General features: G+C 35.0%; 1 protein-coding gene across 2 annotated transcripts; it reads right to left on the bottom strand.

Annotated features, from left to right (window-relative positions):
- Positions 1 to 5,553: 5,553 nt before the first annotated feature.
- Positions 5,554 to 13,149, bottom strand: LOC125681427 (tetraspanin-9-like). Of its 2 annotated transcripts, XM_048921517.2 has the most exons (9): positions 12,842 to 12,966; positions 12,653 to 12,763; positions 11,032 to 11,177; positions 8,893 to 9,123; positions 8,422 to 8,496; positions 7,802 to 7,912; positions 7,072 to 7,263; positions 6,776 to 6,859; positions 5,554 to 6,024 (listed from the first exon to the last, which is right to left on the bottom strand). In XM_048921517.2, the coding sequence occupies exons 3-9, from the start codon at positions 11,092 to 11,094 to the stop codon at positions 5,923 to 5,925; spliced, it is 858 nt and encodes a 285-aa protein (XP_048777474.2). In that variant the 5' UTR covers positions 11,095 to 11,177; positions 12,653 to 12,763; positions 12,842 to 12,966; the 3' UTR covers positions 5,554 to 5,922. The 2 variants fall into 2 exon arrangements, with proteins under 2 accessions (XP_048777474.2, XP_048777473.2); XM_048921516.2 differs by lacking the exon at positions 12,653 to 12,763 and having other exon boundaries at positions 12,842 to 13,149.
- Positions 13,150 to 18,211: the final 5,062 nt, after the last annotated feature.

The following is an 18,211-nucleotide window of genomic DNA, read 5'->3' as shown; positions in this document are numbered from 1 at the left end:
AACACGTCAGACAGCATTTGACCCAATGCGATGTTGTATTGACGAACTAGATCGTTATAACGACCATAGAATTTGCGAAATGCTGACTTCAATCGAGACTGTTGAAATCCCTGTACCATCAACTTGTTTGTCAGTAGCTTACCTCGATTTAAAAACTGACTATACCCAGAACAAGCTCTTGCATATCGAATCAGTTGAGATATATAAACACCATATGCAGGTGATAATGGAATATTGCTACATAAATGTGGGAAGTTGACGATGGAGAAGCTGAAATCATCCCGTTTGTCATACAGTTGAGTTGTCAGTTTGCCGTTAATGTCTACTTTCAACAAGAGATGTTTGTAAAACACATATGCCCCCCATGATGCAAAATTAAAAAGGATTATACACACACATCATTTAATTGAGAGTAGTATCTTCAATTCAAAATATTGAGCAGACAATATCTTCCTATGTCAAGAGTGGATTGGCCATGTGACCTAAAAATCAATAGGGGTCATCAACTCCTGAAGATGTACCAGTGTACCAAGTTTGATGTCTGTCAAGCAAAGGGTTCTCAAGATATTGAACGGACAGTATATTCCTATGTCCAATTTGACCCTTGACTTTTTGACCATGTGACCTTAAAATAATTAGTAGTTATCTTCTCCTGAAGATGTACCAGTGTACCAAGTTTGATGTCTGTCAAGGAAAGAGTTCTCAAGATACTGAGCGGACAGTATATTCCTATGTACAGTTTAACCCTTGACCTTTGACCACGCAACCTCAAAATCAATAGGTGTCATCTTCTCCTGAAGATGTACCAGTGTACCAAGTTTAATGTCTGTCAAGCAAAGGGTTCTCAAGATATTGAACGGACAGTATATTCCTATGTCCAGTTTGACCCTTGACCTTTAAACATGTGACCTCAAAATAAATAGGGGTAATTTTCTCCTGAAGATGTACCAGTGTACCAAGTTTGATGTCTGTCAAGCGAAGGGTTCTCAAAATATTGAACGGACAGTATATTCCTGTTTAGTGTGACCCTTGACCTTTGACCATGTGACCTCAAAATCAATAGTGGTCGTCTTCTCCTGAAGTCGTATGAAGTCGTATCAGTGTACCAAGTTTGATGTCTGTCAAGAAAAGGGTTTTCAAGATACTGAGCAGACAGTATATTCCCATGTCAAGTTTGACCCTTGACCTTTGACCATGTGACCTCAAAATCAATAGGGGTCATCTTCTCTTGAAGATGTACCAGTGTATCAAGTTTGATGTCTGTCAAGCAAAGGGTTCTCGAGATATTTGACGGACAGTATTTCCTATGTCCAGTTTGACCCTTGACCTTTGACAATGTGACCTCAAAATCAATGGGGGTCATCTTCTTCTGAAGATGTACTGGCACACCAAGTTTGATGTCTGTCAAGCAAAGGGTTCTCTAGACATTGAATGGTCAGTATATTCCTATGCCCAGTTTGACCCTTGACCTTTGACCATATGACCTCAAAATCAATAGGGGTCATCTACTCCTTAGGATGTACCAGTGTGCCAAGTTTGATGTCTTTCAAGCAAAGGGTTCTCAAGATATTGAGCGGACATTATATTCCTATGTCCAGAGTAGATTGCCCCTTGACTTTTGACCTTTTGACCTGAAAAACAATAGCGATCCTCTTCTACTCATAACTAACCCACATATGAAATATCATTACCATCAAGTGAATGGTTCTCAAGATATTGAGCGGACAACACATGGTCTACAGACCGACCGACCGACCGACAGACCGACCGACCGACCGACAGGTGCAAAACAATATGCCCCCTCTTTTTCAAAGGGGGGGGGGCATAATAAAATATCTAAGTATGAAGCAGAAGTGGACGACTCTGTGGTGTCCTTTATTTCGAGCTCACATGGATATATCAAATCGACATATGAATGAAAGCTATCATTGTTAATAGAGAAAACGTCATCGATATATCTAAAAGTCGAATTGAAGGTCACAGCGAGAGATTTTTTCTTCTCACGTAGAAGTTTTTGAATAAATTCTGCTTCATATGAATATAAAAACAGGTCAGCTAACAAAGGAGCACATGTGATACATATGTTCTTGTATTTTGTTTTCGACGCATTCTGACCCCCACTAGCTATTCTGTCATATAACTTCGTCATTTTCAAAATAAATGACATTTTTTTCAATTCACATCACTGTCCTGTTTTAATGCCTTTATCAAGTAACAAGCAAAGGCTACTTGACAAGTCATATTAACTAAGGAACATAAATTCTTTTATGTAGAATAAACCAATGTTTTAGTATCGGTATCATAACTGAAGTATCTGTTTCTTTTATAAACGATTACATACGCTATGTCTTTCACCAAATCCTTATTATATATACTTGTCAAAAAAGATAGGTAATATCTAAATTGATATATCTTGTACATGCATGTTTTTCAGATTTCAATTCTGCTTATATTTGAGAAGGGAATATCTAGAGAATGCCGTGGCAGATTAGGGTACCACATGTAACACTTCATTGAACCTGACCATTCTTATTCAAGTTTAATGGTAATAATTAGGTATGATATAAAATGCTGTGAAATAGAATAGTGTAGCGACTTAAGGTTTTCATTTAGTAGACTGTAACATTCCTCCTTAAAGGGACATGGACACGATTGAGCTGAAAAAATTATTTTTCCATTTTTATTGTTTACAATGCTTAACTTAAGTATTCCTAATGGTCGACCAACATTTTACTGTAATTTGTTTTTAGTTACAAATGAGATACAGCACTCACAATTCTTTGTTATGTAAATAAGGCTCGTGCCATGTTTTTGTTTACATATAGATTGTTTTGTTTAAAACGAATTGATTTGTGCTAAACACTAGAAACTATTTGATTGTGATCAGAATTAACTTGTAAATTGAAAAATTTGCTTTAAACGACCTTTTGCTAGAATATTTAACATATATAAACACAAACATGGCACGAGCCTTGTTTACATAACAAACAATTCTGAGATCTGTATCTCTCTTGTAACTCGACAACTGACATTCAAATTTTTGCTGACCATTAGAAATACCTTCGTTAAGCATTTTAAAGATTATAAATGGAAAAATAAAATTTGAAACTTCAAATCGTGCCCATGTCCGTTTAAAAGGAATGCATTAACTTATAGATCAGAATGTGAGTCTGTTCAGTCCAGTGATGACGATGAACCAGAGTCTGGTGTAGACGACGATCTGTATGATGACTTTAACGGGTTGTGTACAGAGGAAGAACTGTGTAATGTCGCGCATTATTCAAATCAGTATTTGACAGAAGAACAAGATAACGGGTTTGTTAAATATATTTTTTTTATTCTTGCATCAGCATTGCATGAAAAGGTGAAGATAACGAACAGTAATCAATCTACTAACTTCTACAATGAATACAAAATTACTAGTGATCGCTGGACATACCTATCATTGGTTCAAATGATGCCTGGCGTGTTTCATAACGACTGTAAGACCGTTCTTGGCACACTGATTTTGACTACGGATAACTCCGTTTACCTGATTAGGATATAGGACTCACGGTGGGCGTGACCGGTCGACAGGGGATGCTAACTCCTCCTAGGCACCTGATTCCACCTCTGGTGTTTCCAGGGGTCCGTGTTTGCCCAATTCTCTATTTTGTATTGCTTATAGGAGTTATGAGATTGATCACTGTTCGTTATCTTCACCTTTCATACCAGATGTAAGATCGGATGTCTAGGAGCAGTAAGCATCCTCTGTCGACCGGTCACACCCAACGTAAACCTATATCTGGTTCAGTTAAACGAGAGTAATCCTTCGTCAAAGTCCGTGTGTAAAGAACGGCTTAAAAATTGGTGTGAAACACGTCAGACAGCAATTAACCCAATGGCAGGTTGTTTTGGAAAAACGATGTACTAAGTACATACCACATCTAGAATTTGTGAAATGCTGACTTTAAACGAAACTGTTGAAACCACTGTAGCATCAACTTCTTTTTCAGTAGCCTGCCTCGATGTAAACACTGGTCATACACAGTTATTACATATCGAATCAGTTGAAAGACATAAACACCATATACAGGTGATAATGGGATATTGCTAGATAAATATGGAAAGTTGACGATTGGGAAGCTGAAATCATCCCGTTTGTCATGAAGTTGAGTTGATGGTTTGTCATTAACATTTATGTTCAATAAAAAAATCTAAATACGGAGCAGATGTAGAAGACCCCATGGTGTCTTTTATTTCGAGTTCATTGGGATGTAAAACTTATACGGTACCAATTTTGATGCACCAGATGCGCATTTCGACAAATAATGTCTCTTCGGTGATGCTCAACCGAAATGTTTGAAATCCGAAATAACAATAACCTTGCTAGAGCTATTATAGGGAAAAACAGAGTGCCAAAAAAGTGGAGTCAAATTTGTTTAAGGATAAGAGCTATGCATGAGGGAGATAATCCTTGATTTTGAAATGAATTTCTAAATTTTATCACAGCAATTAAATATGCATCCGATATATCGAATCGACATAACAATATTGTTAATAGATAAAACGTAGTTGATATATCTAAATGTTGAGTTAAAAGCCACAACAGAATGTTTCCTCTCATGTAGAAGCTTTTTAATAATTCTTCCTCATAGGAATATAAAAATAAGTCAGCTATTAAATGAGCACAATTGGTGCCCATGGAAAGTCCAACTGAACGTTTGAAAACGTGGTCACCAAGAACTACGAAGATATTGTCAATGAGGAACTCCAGCACATTTTTATATCAATAAGAATCAAAGTGGTATTTAACAAAGTAATTTTCTGAATGACTGATCAAAAGATATGAACATTTCCTTTTTCCACTTTTGTTCAAAATTCAACTGTTAATGACGTCAAAACCTCTAGTATTTAATTCATCGTGAGGAATGGTCGTGTAAAATTTTCAAAAGTTATACGATTTGATGTTGTTGAAAAAAGTTGTTTGATTTCAAAGTTACTAAAAGATTTACACCACTTCTGGCATACATGTATATTTGGAAATAAAAAGTTTGGATGCAATAGTCGTAGTATTTGTAGGAAATAAAGGGTGTAGACTTCAACATGAAATATGCTGAAATAAAAGACTGAACTTTTTTTATGACGAAAAATGTAACAGATGTTGACGGTATCTATTCCTTTGTTTGTATCTTCTTTTTATTTTTTTTATTTTTTTTTTTACTGCAAACGGGTTTGTTTTTTGTTTTTTCTTTCTATATCGTTCTGAGAAGTAAGTTACTTTTGGACGACAAAAATATAATCAGTCTATAATTTTCTTATGAAATGTACCAAGTTGTTTTGGGTCTTGCTGATTTAGGAAAGATAACTCTTCCATTCGGAATTTCTGAACCAACATTATTGTTATGTTTCACAAATTTGGCTGTAAAGAAACTTTTTTTAATTTGACCTTTGCATATCATTAATATGCATGTGTACTTTCTATGTACAGATGTTAGTTCAGATTCAACCGCCAGTTGTCAAGAAATTGAAGATTGATGTTATAAAAAACTTCCTCCAGAAATAATAAAAACATTTTTGTTGTATTTTAATTCAGGCATTGTAAACAGGAATTTATCGAAAGACAATATGAGTTCTACAGTATGCAACTGAAATTTTTTCTTTAGAAAAATTAAAATTGAAAGACAAATGATTTGGGGTCATTACATATGTTTCTATAGATGTTTGAGAAATTAGTACAGAAAAATCACCAGGTTTGTCATTCCGCAGTAAAACATACAATCACAAAGCAGGATTTTCTTTAGAACGTAAATGCATGCATATTATATAATGCCAACAAAGCACCGATAATTAACACATCGATATTGCAGTCAAAAGTCACCCCATAAACAATAGGAATCTCTGCGCATGGCATCGTCTGCGGACGACCATCCTATGGCACATTCATGCATTTGCTTTGTTCTGCTTCCTCTCCTTTCTCCTCTGTTTTTCTTCTTGTTTAGTCTTGTAATGCATGTAGTTAGTCGCTGTCACCACGGCCAAAGCCTGATGTGAGACAAAAACAGAGGTGAACATCAGAATTATAATCATAAAGCCAATGATCCAATATACTTTATCAAAAATTACTATGTACATACATGTATAACTATACTTAGCTTTAGGCCAGAAATATATCAAACGATGTTTGTGAATGAATACTATACGTTACAAAAATATTCGTCGCTGTTCTCTCTCTATCTCTCTCTCTCTCTCTCTCTCTCTATATATATATATATATATATATATATATATATATATATATATATATAGGTCGCCCTAGCGGTTAGGGCGCTCACTTCGTAGCTATTAGACCTGAGTTCGTTAAACGTGGTAGTGAATGCTCCTTCGCCAAGTCAAGTGCCCGGCATTAGAAAAACAATATCAAGGATCATTCAAAGAGGACCTTCGATTCGCAGGTCCTGTATCACCAGTAGGTGTTGTTATGATTAAGAACATCGTGTACGCCATGTATAGGTTAAACTTTGTGGCACTTCACCTAAAGACCTGATGACGTATCTACATGAGTGAAAAATTCTCAAATGTGACATAAAACAACAGACATATGAACAAACAAACGCATTATCATACACCTTTGTGCCAATCATAAGAATCCCATTGACTGAATACTATTCAGCAAGCTCACCTCACCTCTATGAGCCAATGCCAATGAATGAGTAAATGCTAAGTCAGTTCAACTCTATATCTAAGATAAGGATCTCAATGACTATGAATGCTATTGACTTGCTATTACGCTCACCTCTATGACTAAGATAAGGATCCCAATGACTATGAATGCTATTGAATAGCTGTTGAGTAAGTTGTACACTGCGTCATAACAGCCCTGGAATAAAGTAAAAGATGTATGTGGTACGTTATGTACTAATGTGAAATCAAAAAATTAATGCATGGTGGTAATAGATTTGGCAACTGAATAGATCAAGTTAAACTTGGAATACATCTTTCTCTCTCTCTCTCTCTCTCTCTCTCTCTCTCTCTCTCTCTCACACACACACACACACACACACACACACACACACACACACACACACACACCGTTGTTTGGTAGTTTGCTGTAACTGTGTCGGTGCAGGAAGTGTCGTTGTACGTGGCGTAGGAATCTGGGGTGACCCCCAGACAACAGAAGGTCGGAATTTGTTTACTTCCTGCTGTACCAGTGGTTATCCAAGGAGTATTGTCAAAGTCGTTGACAGTCCCATTCAAAGCATTCACAGCACAACACGACATCTATCAAAAATACACATACTGACAAATAAATTGATATTGCAAGCGTTTTAACAGTCTCATTTAAAGTCGATCAACATTTCGCAAATTCTATGGTCGTTATAATGACCTAATTTGCAAATACAAACTATTACTGTTGTCTGACGTATTTCCTACAAATTGCTAGGTCGTTCTTACATCCTGCTTTTGATAAAATATAAGGTTCATGACGGATGTAACCGGTTGATAGGAGATGCTTACTCCTCCTAGTTACTGATTCCCCAACTGGTTTTTCGTGAGGTACCATATCTTACTTTTGTATGTTTTATAGGATTATGAGATTTACCAGTGTTCGTTATCTTCACTTGTTCGTAGAGACCATAATATATTATGTGATTTAAATACCTTGCTTGTTAGGATAACAGAAATTGTGCATGCAGTTGGATTGCTAAAGCGAAAGCAGTCCAATTAAACTTTTTGTACCAATAAAAAGTTTATAATTGTTCAGTAAATCTGTCCAATTCTAACACAGCTTGTATTTCAAACTAAGCACCAAACTTACCGACATGAACAAGTAGTTGAAAGCTGTAGAGATTTGGTTGGTTGACAGATCGTCTGCGGCATAGTTGGACTGTATCACTGTCAGCAGCTGGGTTTTGATAAAGGACTGAAGCTACAATCCATAAAGACATCTTCAGAAATCACGCCTTAGAAAGTAAACCTCAGTAGCGGGCAATTAAACGTTTTTATTTTCTAACTAAGTCAAAATGTTTGAAATCAACTCTATCCTTCATTAGACATAAAATCAAGAATGATCTTAATGTTTGAAGCAAGGAGTAGGAGGAATTTGTCATCGTCATAATGGCCGATTTCCGTTTTGAAACTTGAATGAAAATATAGATATCAGCCATACATATATATTCCTTATAAATGTGATTGCCTATCTGGGTAGCTCAGTAGGTTTATGTGTCGTCTGCTGATCTGTAGACCGTGGGTTCAAGTCTAGCAGGAGTTTTAATATTTTTCAGATTACTTTCTAAGAAAACTGCATTAACTAAATAAGGTATATTTGAAACTTTTCAATTTCAAAATAGTTTTTGAACATATCCTCCACTTTCCATCTATATCAGTTTTAACAGGTGTGTTTTCCTTCCTTAAATATATGATGTATTATGTACTTACTTTATCGTTCATATCGAACCACAGAAATACAGCGAACAGCTTGGCAATAAACAGTATCAAAACAACGCCTGCATACTAAAACAGAAGAGAATGAAGTGTATTGTGACGTCAGTGCTATTTTTATCATCATATCTGGATACAAAACAATTATAACTATTACCAAACCATCAAAACTTCCAGTTGTTATATCAGTTCATTCAAAACATATAACACTATACACACCGGTATTTCCGCTGGTCTAAAATTTGGCGATTTCCTGGTTCAAAGGTATGCTTATAATTTTAGTGGAATAAATTTTGGAGTACAAGGAAGTTATTTATTTATTTATTTATTTTGGAAATACCGAAGTCACAATAATTTGGTGTATATTTGGCGAATGAAATTTTGGCGGAAAGGAATCTAACCGCTAAAAGAAGCCAAATGTATCACCCCGCGAAAAACCTGCTCACTACCTGTTAGTACAATACTTACAATATCCAGACAGGCGGGCCGGTTGCAGAAGGCGCCTATGGCTCCCAGGCTAGCTATGATGAGGACGATAGTGCCCACCACTATGAGGGATACAGACAGACTTGTAGCCACGTCCCCCAGATTAAATCCCCCGTAAGTCAGCTGCTGCATCAGGGGTAGGATGTTATCGTTGATGAGGTCCACATTTGCCAGTACCATGATTCCAGGAATAATGAGGGCCAGTGAGAAAATCTACGATTTTAATGCATTGTTTTCTTGAATTGATTTATGTATCATAGGAGCAAGAATGCACGATTCTGTTAGTGTATGATTTAACTTGATTTTTTGAAGGAAAGATGCTCCTTATATATTAAAAGCAGTCAATGCAAGGATTTTTAATTATTTTCATGAAAGGATAAAACCATATCAAAGTGTCGTGTGACCAAGCAAATATAAATGTATAGCTTGGTATGACATTAAATCATTCTTAGAAATATATTGATGTCTTTCAATTTGTGTGAAATACATTCCGATAAAGTCACATTCCATACTTTTTATGTTGTGTTCGGTTATTCTATCATGCGTTTGTTTATATTTTTCTCTGTCTTATGAGCAAAGAATGGTACTGTATCAAAATCAAGATTAAAATAAAAATATAACTATGCAATATCATTGCCTATATATTCTATTGCAATATTATCTTAAAGAGCTTCGCACTTGAGATTTCGAGGCATGTCATTTGTTTTGGGGAAGTGTATTTTTTATTTATACATTGAAGGAGAATTAGGAAATTGAAAAGAAAAACTGGGGTCACAGCGCCTGTTTTTAAGCTACAGTGTTCTAAACATTACCATTTTGCACTTAAAATTTATTCAATTAGACTTGTGTTTATGTGGGTGTAAACACAACATAACCAACACGAATCAATCATTACATAAAATAGATACATAATCATGTCTTCTAACACTACAGATTTTTGTTGTTGTTGAAAAACCCAATACTAGTAATGGAAATAAATAATGACCTTTTTGCACTTGATATAAGAAAAAAAAAATCATAATATCAAATTTGAGACTTTAAAAGGACATATTAGGAGTAATGTAAATTTCTAAAATTTCACATAATTTTCAAGGTGTTGTCTTAGAATTTAAAAAGCGAGGGTTAGAGACTACTTTTTTAAATTATTGGTTAAAATACTGAATTTATGTACAAAATTTCAAGTAAATTAATATTAATTTTTATAAGAATCTGTTATATTTAGAAAAATATATCAACCGAATTAATAAATTACAGGATGTGAACTAGTTCCAAGTCTCAAGGACTTGTATCATAAATTATAAAACTGAAATACACGTATACGAGTAGAAAAATAGAAGACATTTTGGATGAAACAGAAACTGTAATATCATGCAGATTTAGAACTTTTTGATTAATAAATCTTTCCGCCACATAGTAAAGTCCCTGCAAAACCCTTTTAAAATTTGAATTGAAACAAACATTTTCAACTGGATAGAGTTCAGTAGTAGATGTGCAATATGTTTGCACCATTGGGATCACTATTGAACCAGTAAATACTTAGTTGTAGCATCCTGCGCAGTTGTGCTCAAAATCTCAAGAGCTAACTTCCTTAATATCAAATACATGCGCACATTACATGATGCAATGTATATACATTTACACTGCATATAAATATTTTAGAAATATACATGTACGTTAAACCAAACATGCTGCAATAACTCCCGAAAAATCTTCAAATCTTTAGTAAATGATTGTGGATGACAAAATGTATGATCACAATGAAATTCTCTATACTTACAATAGCAAAACAATTTATCACCTTTTTGGGAAAGAAATTGCCAATTATTTTCAATGATTGGTTCAATAGTTTTTTCAAATATTGGGAAATGAAAAATATTGCCCGCAATGCAACAGTTCTTCTCGAAATGGTTCTGCATGGTTACGTGTAGTACGTGTTGTCCTAATGACAAAAGATTCCGGAATAGCACACATCCTGATTTCCCTCCAAAAATATTTATTCAAAATGTAAAAAACAAATTGCCATGACTGTAACTTTTATCTGTGTTCACTTATAATTTCAAACAAACTTTCTTAGAGATTAAATGACATCAAGAACGAAGACTAAACCCTTTTTTAACGTACGATAAAGAGGACGTTGATAACTTTCAAGAATATTGGACCCCATCTCTCATCACAGCAAACCATGGTGACGCCTCCTTTACTGTCTGTTTTCGATTTTCTTCTGGCTGCTATTCAAATCTACCACTTGTCCATAAAATTCAAAAACACTGAAATGCAGAATACAATATTTACATTTTGAATTTATCCACAGTGCAGAGACCTCTAGCTTACAGTAAGTCTGGGATGTCGAATCTGATTGGGTGTACATGAAATACACTTGTTTAAGGTACAGTTGTATCCTCTGACTCAGATGGTATTGTGGGGGTGTGTAAGACTTTCAGGAACACCATGAGATTTAGTTGCAAGTCATGTACAAAGCATCATTAATTCGTATTTTCTTTCTTTATTTTCTCCCTTTCTTTGTAGATTGAGGTAATTCCACCCTCATATGTTGTCAGCTTTTGCAAAATATTTCTCTAAAATAAACTTTGTATATGATAGAAATATGATATTTCGGGAGAAGTTTATTCACTGGGTATATTTGGTAAACTATTTTAATCTGAAAAGATTTATGTTTTCTATAAATAACCAATTATCTACATTTAAAATGAAATCATTATGATGTCAAGAGCATTAACTCGCAAGCTGGTGTTTTCTTTATTTTATGTGTATTATACAATGGTTTCCATGATATCCACAATCTTTTTTTTTATATGTAATGACAAAATGGCAGTTTCTAGAAACAATTGAAATTCAAAGTCGGTCATTTTATCGAGTTTCAAAGTATTTTCACCCTGTTTAATAAAAATGTGTGATTATATACTTCTGTTTATGTATGTCTTTGACGAGGTTGCAACATATACGTTTTCTTTGGTTATTGGTGAAATTAAACTATAATAAGTGGAAATTATTGCATTGACATTGATAAATTACATGGGGATTGAGCTGTATGTACTTGAAGTTGTGTTGCTATCTATGCACACAAGCGTACATACACAGTTGTCTACCGTATGTATTTTATGGAAAATGGCAAATCAAACACATCGACATATTTACAATGTACATGTTCCTCATTTTACCCACTGCAGTCTTTCTATATTGCAGAACATTTTTTTACAATATACTATCTGTACACTTTTCATGGCAAATTAAGAAATAAATCACAGAAAAGACTGGAGAGAAAAAATCGTCTATTTATTTACATGTTCGTTAAATGTTAATCGTATGTGGTGTATGCAAGTATATTTAGTCAGCACTAAGGACTGGTGTTAGTAGACTTCAAGCTCCGATGATTATATTCAATGCAAATGGTTATATTATTTAAGTCGTTCATTCATGTGTCAGTCTTTGTCGAGTATTTGTTAAACAGCCGGTTTCCTTTACACACATACTGTCGATTTAAAACGTCGTCATCTGCTTCTTTACAGACTTGTGTTTATCATTTACTATCTACATATATCTACATAAATCCCTCAATACTTGAAGCCATTTCACTCCACTAGACAGACTGAACGGATCATAATACACCATGTGTGTTGCAATCCAATTGATCTTGAAAGATAATAAAAATCGATACGATCGCTAAAATCACACTGTTGCCTTTGCAATATAAAACATTGATAGTTTAACAAGACTTTCTTACACTGTATACTTAACAATGGCCGGAGTGGTTTTTGGGGCCTCTCTAAGTCCTACAGCTAACAATGAGTGCCCTGACCAGTAAGCATGAAACTACGACATAGACTTTACAGTACTACAAAGAAATAATGAAGTCAATGGGAATGAACACAGTTGAATTGGTAATCTTAACACAACTGAAAGTTTTACCTACCTTGGGTAACGATCACAGAATCCAGAGGAATTCTCGAAATGGGAACTTATTTTTCTTTATAAACAGGGGTAAACAAGTTCCAGTACGATAAGTTTAAATCCCCCAATGTGAGCCGAGGACCCGTTAAAGCGAAACTACTCTTGTAACGATAATAACACTTTCTTTCAAGAAATCAATTCGCATTCCACCTTTAACATAACAAGTACATCGCACTAGGTCAACATTTCTATTTAAAATATATGTAAAATGTTATAATGATATAACAATTCGGCATAATCATGTTATTCGATCCGCAGACTTTAAAAGATAGCATTTATTCTGTAAATGTGACTTTTAAAAACGGAATAAGTAACATGATTAGTTAACATGTGTAAAAATATAAAAGTATTAGTAACTAGTTAGTCCGTGTGCCGACTATCTATAATTATATATCTTTATACATATAACCATGATAACGATATTGTTAAGTCCGCGGATCGAATAACATTATTATGCCGACAATTCTAATTCTGGGTATTATGTACCCGCGGATATAAGACTGAAGACTGATGATAAGTATTTCAAGGTATATAAGGCATGCATCTAAAGTGATTTGTGAAATATCTCAATCATTTAGAATAAACAAAACTGTGTATACCTCAGCATCCAAATAGGCAGCAGTGAGATAATGAAGGTTACGAGTAGTGACCAATTTCATAAATCATGCCAAGGAAGCACTAGCAAGATTAGGAACCCGAGATACAACAAAGGTGGAATCTCCTAATTTTGTTGTTTCAATAAGCATTGTTCAATTTTTTCCAATTTGAAAATGACTATAATATCAGCAATTTTTATCAATATCACGGCCTTTAACATATTCCACTCATAGTTTGACGTAAGGTCTCCTAAAACACGGTCATGTTTTAATGATTATTATCTACAAAATATTTTGAACAGTAAAAAATTATAATGATATCCATCAATTTACCACGAAAGAGACTTTAACTGACTTTAACTGACAATCATGAGTTACATACAGGATTCTGGTATTGCCTACCTTTGATCTGAAAAACTGATTTGATATGTTATGTAATTTTACCATTGACAACAAGCTTTCCATATCATTTACCGGATTCTGAAAACGTCAGATGAAATTAAGATGTGAGTTTGAAACGATGATGTATATGAAAGATGAAAATAACGGGCAGTGATCAATCTCATAACTCCTATAAAAATAAAGTGTTGGACAAACATGGATCCCTGGATATACCAGAGGTGGGATCGAGTGCTTAGGAGGAGTCAACACCATATGTCGACCAGTCACATCCGTCGTGAGCACTACAGTGTATGTCTTGATCAGTTAAACGGGGTAATCGGTAGTCAAAATCAGCGTGACAATAACGGACTAACAATCGGTGTGAAACACGTCAAACAGCATCTGACCAAATGATAGGTTGTATTGGCATACTAGATCATATCTTATGATAACGATCATAGAATTTGCAAATTGTTGACTTTAAACGAGAATGCTGAAACCCCTGTAACATCGCATGCTTAATAAGTTACATCTAAGTACTTAGTATATCTAGTTATGTTAATGCTTATATTAGAATATTAAAAAGTGAAGATAACAAACAGTGATAAATTTCATAATCCCCACAAAGAATACAAAATTTAAAAGAGTAGGACAAACAACGATCCTGGACACACCAGAGGTGGGATCAGGCGCCTAGGAGGAGTAAACATCTCCGGTAGACCAGTCGCATCCACTGTGAACCCTATATCTTGAACAGGTAAACAATACAAAATCAGTATTAAAGAACGGCCTAATAATTGGTATGACACACGATAGACAGCATTAGAATATGTGAATCTTGATATTTGGGGTTGATGCTCGTACCTAAAGGGGGTCGGGTGGAACCCAGCCATCCCCAGGTATTTACTAAGTATAAAAAAATCATGATTTATGAAAAAATGAGTTATTATACTTGTAATGAGGACAGAAGCAAATAAGAAAATGAACACGAAATAATGATGTGCACAGTGTTTTGAAACGGATATATACTGAAACGATTTGATCATTATCCTTCGTTTATCAACATTTCTTTTTCTAATGCACATTAATTATCGTGATTGATTTTATTCATACCAGTTGTTTAATCATATGTTAGAATTTGACATATTGGTATTCACATGCCAACAACGATCTTAGGGAAAATGTCAACCTTTTACTGACGGTAGTATGTGTAACTGCAATGTTATAAATTCAGTAGCATTTTCATATACTTTACTACAGTTCAGACTGCCACTACTTCATCCGTCATTTTAAAAGCAAATATTAATAGACGTCGCTCATTATAGCCTTATTCCGTTGCAATTCTAACATTTGCTAATAGATGCAATAGGTCTCTCATGGCTGTGAGGGATTTTGATTTGCTGCATGTCTCGCTACTGAAAGCAGCAACGAAAGGCTGCCAAGCTTTGTAATTAGATGTGTCTTGAATTAAGCAAGTTATGAGAAATACCACATTTACCTTAGTGTAAAAAGGTGACACAAAGACGCTATATAGTACACAAGATTGCTGAAGAGGTTTACACAAAGAGGGGCCTTGAAGATTTTAAGCCCCGAGGCCGTGATATGGGGACTGCCTCTGTAGGGCCCTGTTAAAACATATTGAAGTTAGTGTTATGACCGTATTAGAACTTATAAAGAATATCCCAGAAAGTGTGCACTACATGAAACTTACAAACATGTGTTCCTATCTCAGAAATAGTAAAGTATTTTCTAGACTCGTCAGAGCCGGACAATTCACTTGTATTAAGGAAATTTTCTGAAGTCAATTCAGAATGAAACTGAAATTCTATCAAGTCTGGTACATAGCATTTACCCAACACTTACATAATGTTGCTGTGAACTGAAATTTTCTTCCACAAAACATAAAGCCACTCGGAGATGACGAAGTACATCCGGGTTTATCTTTCTACATGATGTGGCCACAAACTGAAAACAGCAACCCAAACAATTGGACACCAACTCATTTTGTGCTTTGTTTCCCTATTTCACACACTGAACGAAAAAGTGAAGGTAATAAACTATGAACAATCTGAAAAATTCCATAAAGAAAGCTAAATTAAGAGAATGGCAAACATGGATCCTGGACACACCAGATGTAGGGGAGCAAGCATCCTCCGTTAACTCATCACCGGAATCTGAAGAAATAAACGAGCTTGCCCGAATAATGTCAACACATACATGTAGTATAGAATTAGATGACACCTCCGGAATTGCTATGGACTTGCAAATGAAGACTTGTATTCATAATATAATCATAATGAATTCTCAAAGAAAACACAATAATGTAAAGGTGGAAAGCATTGCGACGGTCATACGGATATATATGATCTAGGTAAAATTGTAACTGGTGCAGTAAAGCTGACTTCAATATCCTCAGCTGAAAGATAAGTTATATTCCAAATTAATCGTTACCCGTAGACATCAGCAAGTCGCAAACAGGTCGCGCGCAAACCAAGACTATGGGTGATCACAAGATGACTCTTATTATTTTAGCCTTCTTGCCTGGTTAAGTTACAGTGAACTGTTAAATGGCGGTCTTTGTAAATTTTTCCGTATCAGAATACATGTATTACGCAATCTTTCACTGAAGAAGTCCCCGAGAAGACGTCTGTATTGCTAAAGCTTCATTATTCAGAACACCATATGAGTGCCAAATATTTTTAGCACACAACCAAGATGGCATCCGAACTGCTATCTTCGAATCTTTCACAAAAAGGTACAGAAAAAATAGTAGATACCGTCATTCCCTGTGTGGAACAAATTATACCTCTCAGGGGACACATGTATGATGCCAGAAGTGATTCTTCATATAAAGGTAATTTCCTGGTCAAACATGGTCAACAACAAGAATGTTTCACTTGCCAGCAAAGCGTTCAGAATAAGGTTATGTAAATCATAGGGAATCCGGTACTTCTTTTCTCGTGGACATTACTAGCATAGCTGAAAATCAAATTAAAATGCAGCATGTTCCATGTCGGTATTTCCACCTCCCGATCCTTGTTGCACTGTTGTAATGATCACTGGCCCACAATGATCAGATGTTCATTTTAAGGGGGTTGGGTTTCTTCTTGCAAAAAATCGACGCCACTGGAAACAAATCCTGGATTTCCGCATGTGATCCACCAGAGTTTTTTAAAACATCTTTTTGACCCCAGGGTAAATTTTAAACTTCCTATACCTTATTGTACACCACCTATCATATTCCAAGAGATAAATCTGTTACTGCTTAAAATAAAGAGGAGATTGAGGAAGAAGAAAGAACGGATCAAGGTAACAACAATATTCCCGAAGATTCTTTATGTAAAATGAACTGACGGTTTCTTCTGCCTTTCAAATCATTTTCAATTGTTACATGCCCAATTGACTTTTAAGTGAAGTAAAGCCGTAAGATATCCCAGTAAATCTGTAGAATATCCCAATAAAGCTGTAAATCATCCCAAAGAAGCTGTAAAATATCCCAGTGAAGCTGCAGAATATCTCAGTGAAGCTGTAAAATATCCCAAAGAAGCTGTAAATTATCGCAAAGAAGCTGTAAAATATCCTAGTGAAGCTGTAAAATATCCCAGTACATCTGTAAAATATCCCAATGAAGCTGTAAATTATCCCAATGAATTTGTAGAATGTCCCAGTGAAGCTGTAGAATATCCCAATCAAGCTGTAGAATATCCCAGTGAATCTATAAAATATCCCAGTAAAGCTGTAAAATATCCCAATAAATCTGTAGAACATCACAATAAATATGCAGAATATTCCAATCAAACTGTAAAATATCCCAGTGAAGCTGTAGAATATCCCAGTGAAGCTGTAAAATATCCCAATGACGCTGTAGAATATCCCAATGAAGCTGCAGAATATCCCAATGAAGCTGCAGAATATCCCAGTGAAGCTGTAGAATATCTCAATTAATATGTAGAATATCACAGTCAAGTTGTAAAATATCCCAGTGAAGATAATATCCCAGTGAAGCTGTAAAATATCCCAATGAATCTGTAGAATATCCCAGTCAAGCTGTAAAATATCCCAGTCAAGCTGTAAAATATCCCAGTCAAGCGGTAAAATCTTAGTAATCTTCGAACATTGTTTTTTTTCATGAATTTAGATGATGTCACAGCACAGTTGACGCCATATTTTACGTGCATAACGATATCAAACTTCATGTATGCAAATTTAATATTGATGTGACATAAGTAACACGCACAGATGGTTTTGTAAAAAAAAAATTGCAATGCGTTTTTGATCGCACCGATCTAATCACAGATGTTTGTAATTGTATTTAAAGGATGTAAATTACTTACTGCTAAAACTGTAAGTTCTAT

The sequence above is a fragment of the Ostrea edulis genome, chromosome 2 (assembly GCF_947568905.1).
Source record: "Ostrea edulis chromosome 2, xbOstEdul1.1, whole genome shotgun sequence".
Lineage (NCBI taxonomy): Eukaryota > Metazoa > Mollusca > Bivalvia > Ostreida > Ostreidae > Ostrea > Ostrea edulis.
The sequence above is the reverse complement of the archived record's forward strand: the minus strand, read 5'-3'. Positions and strand labels throughout refer to the sequence as shown.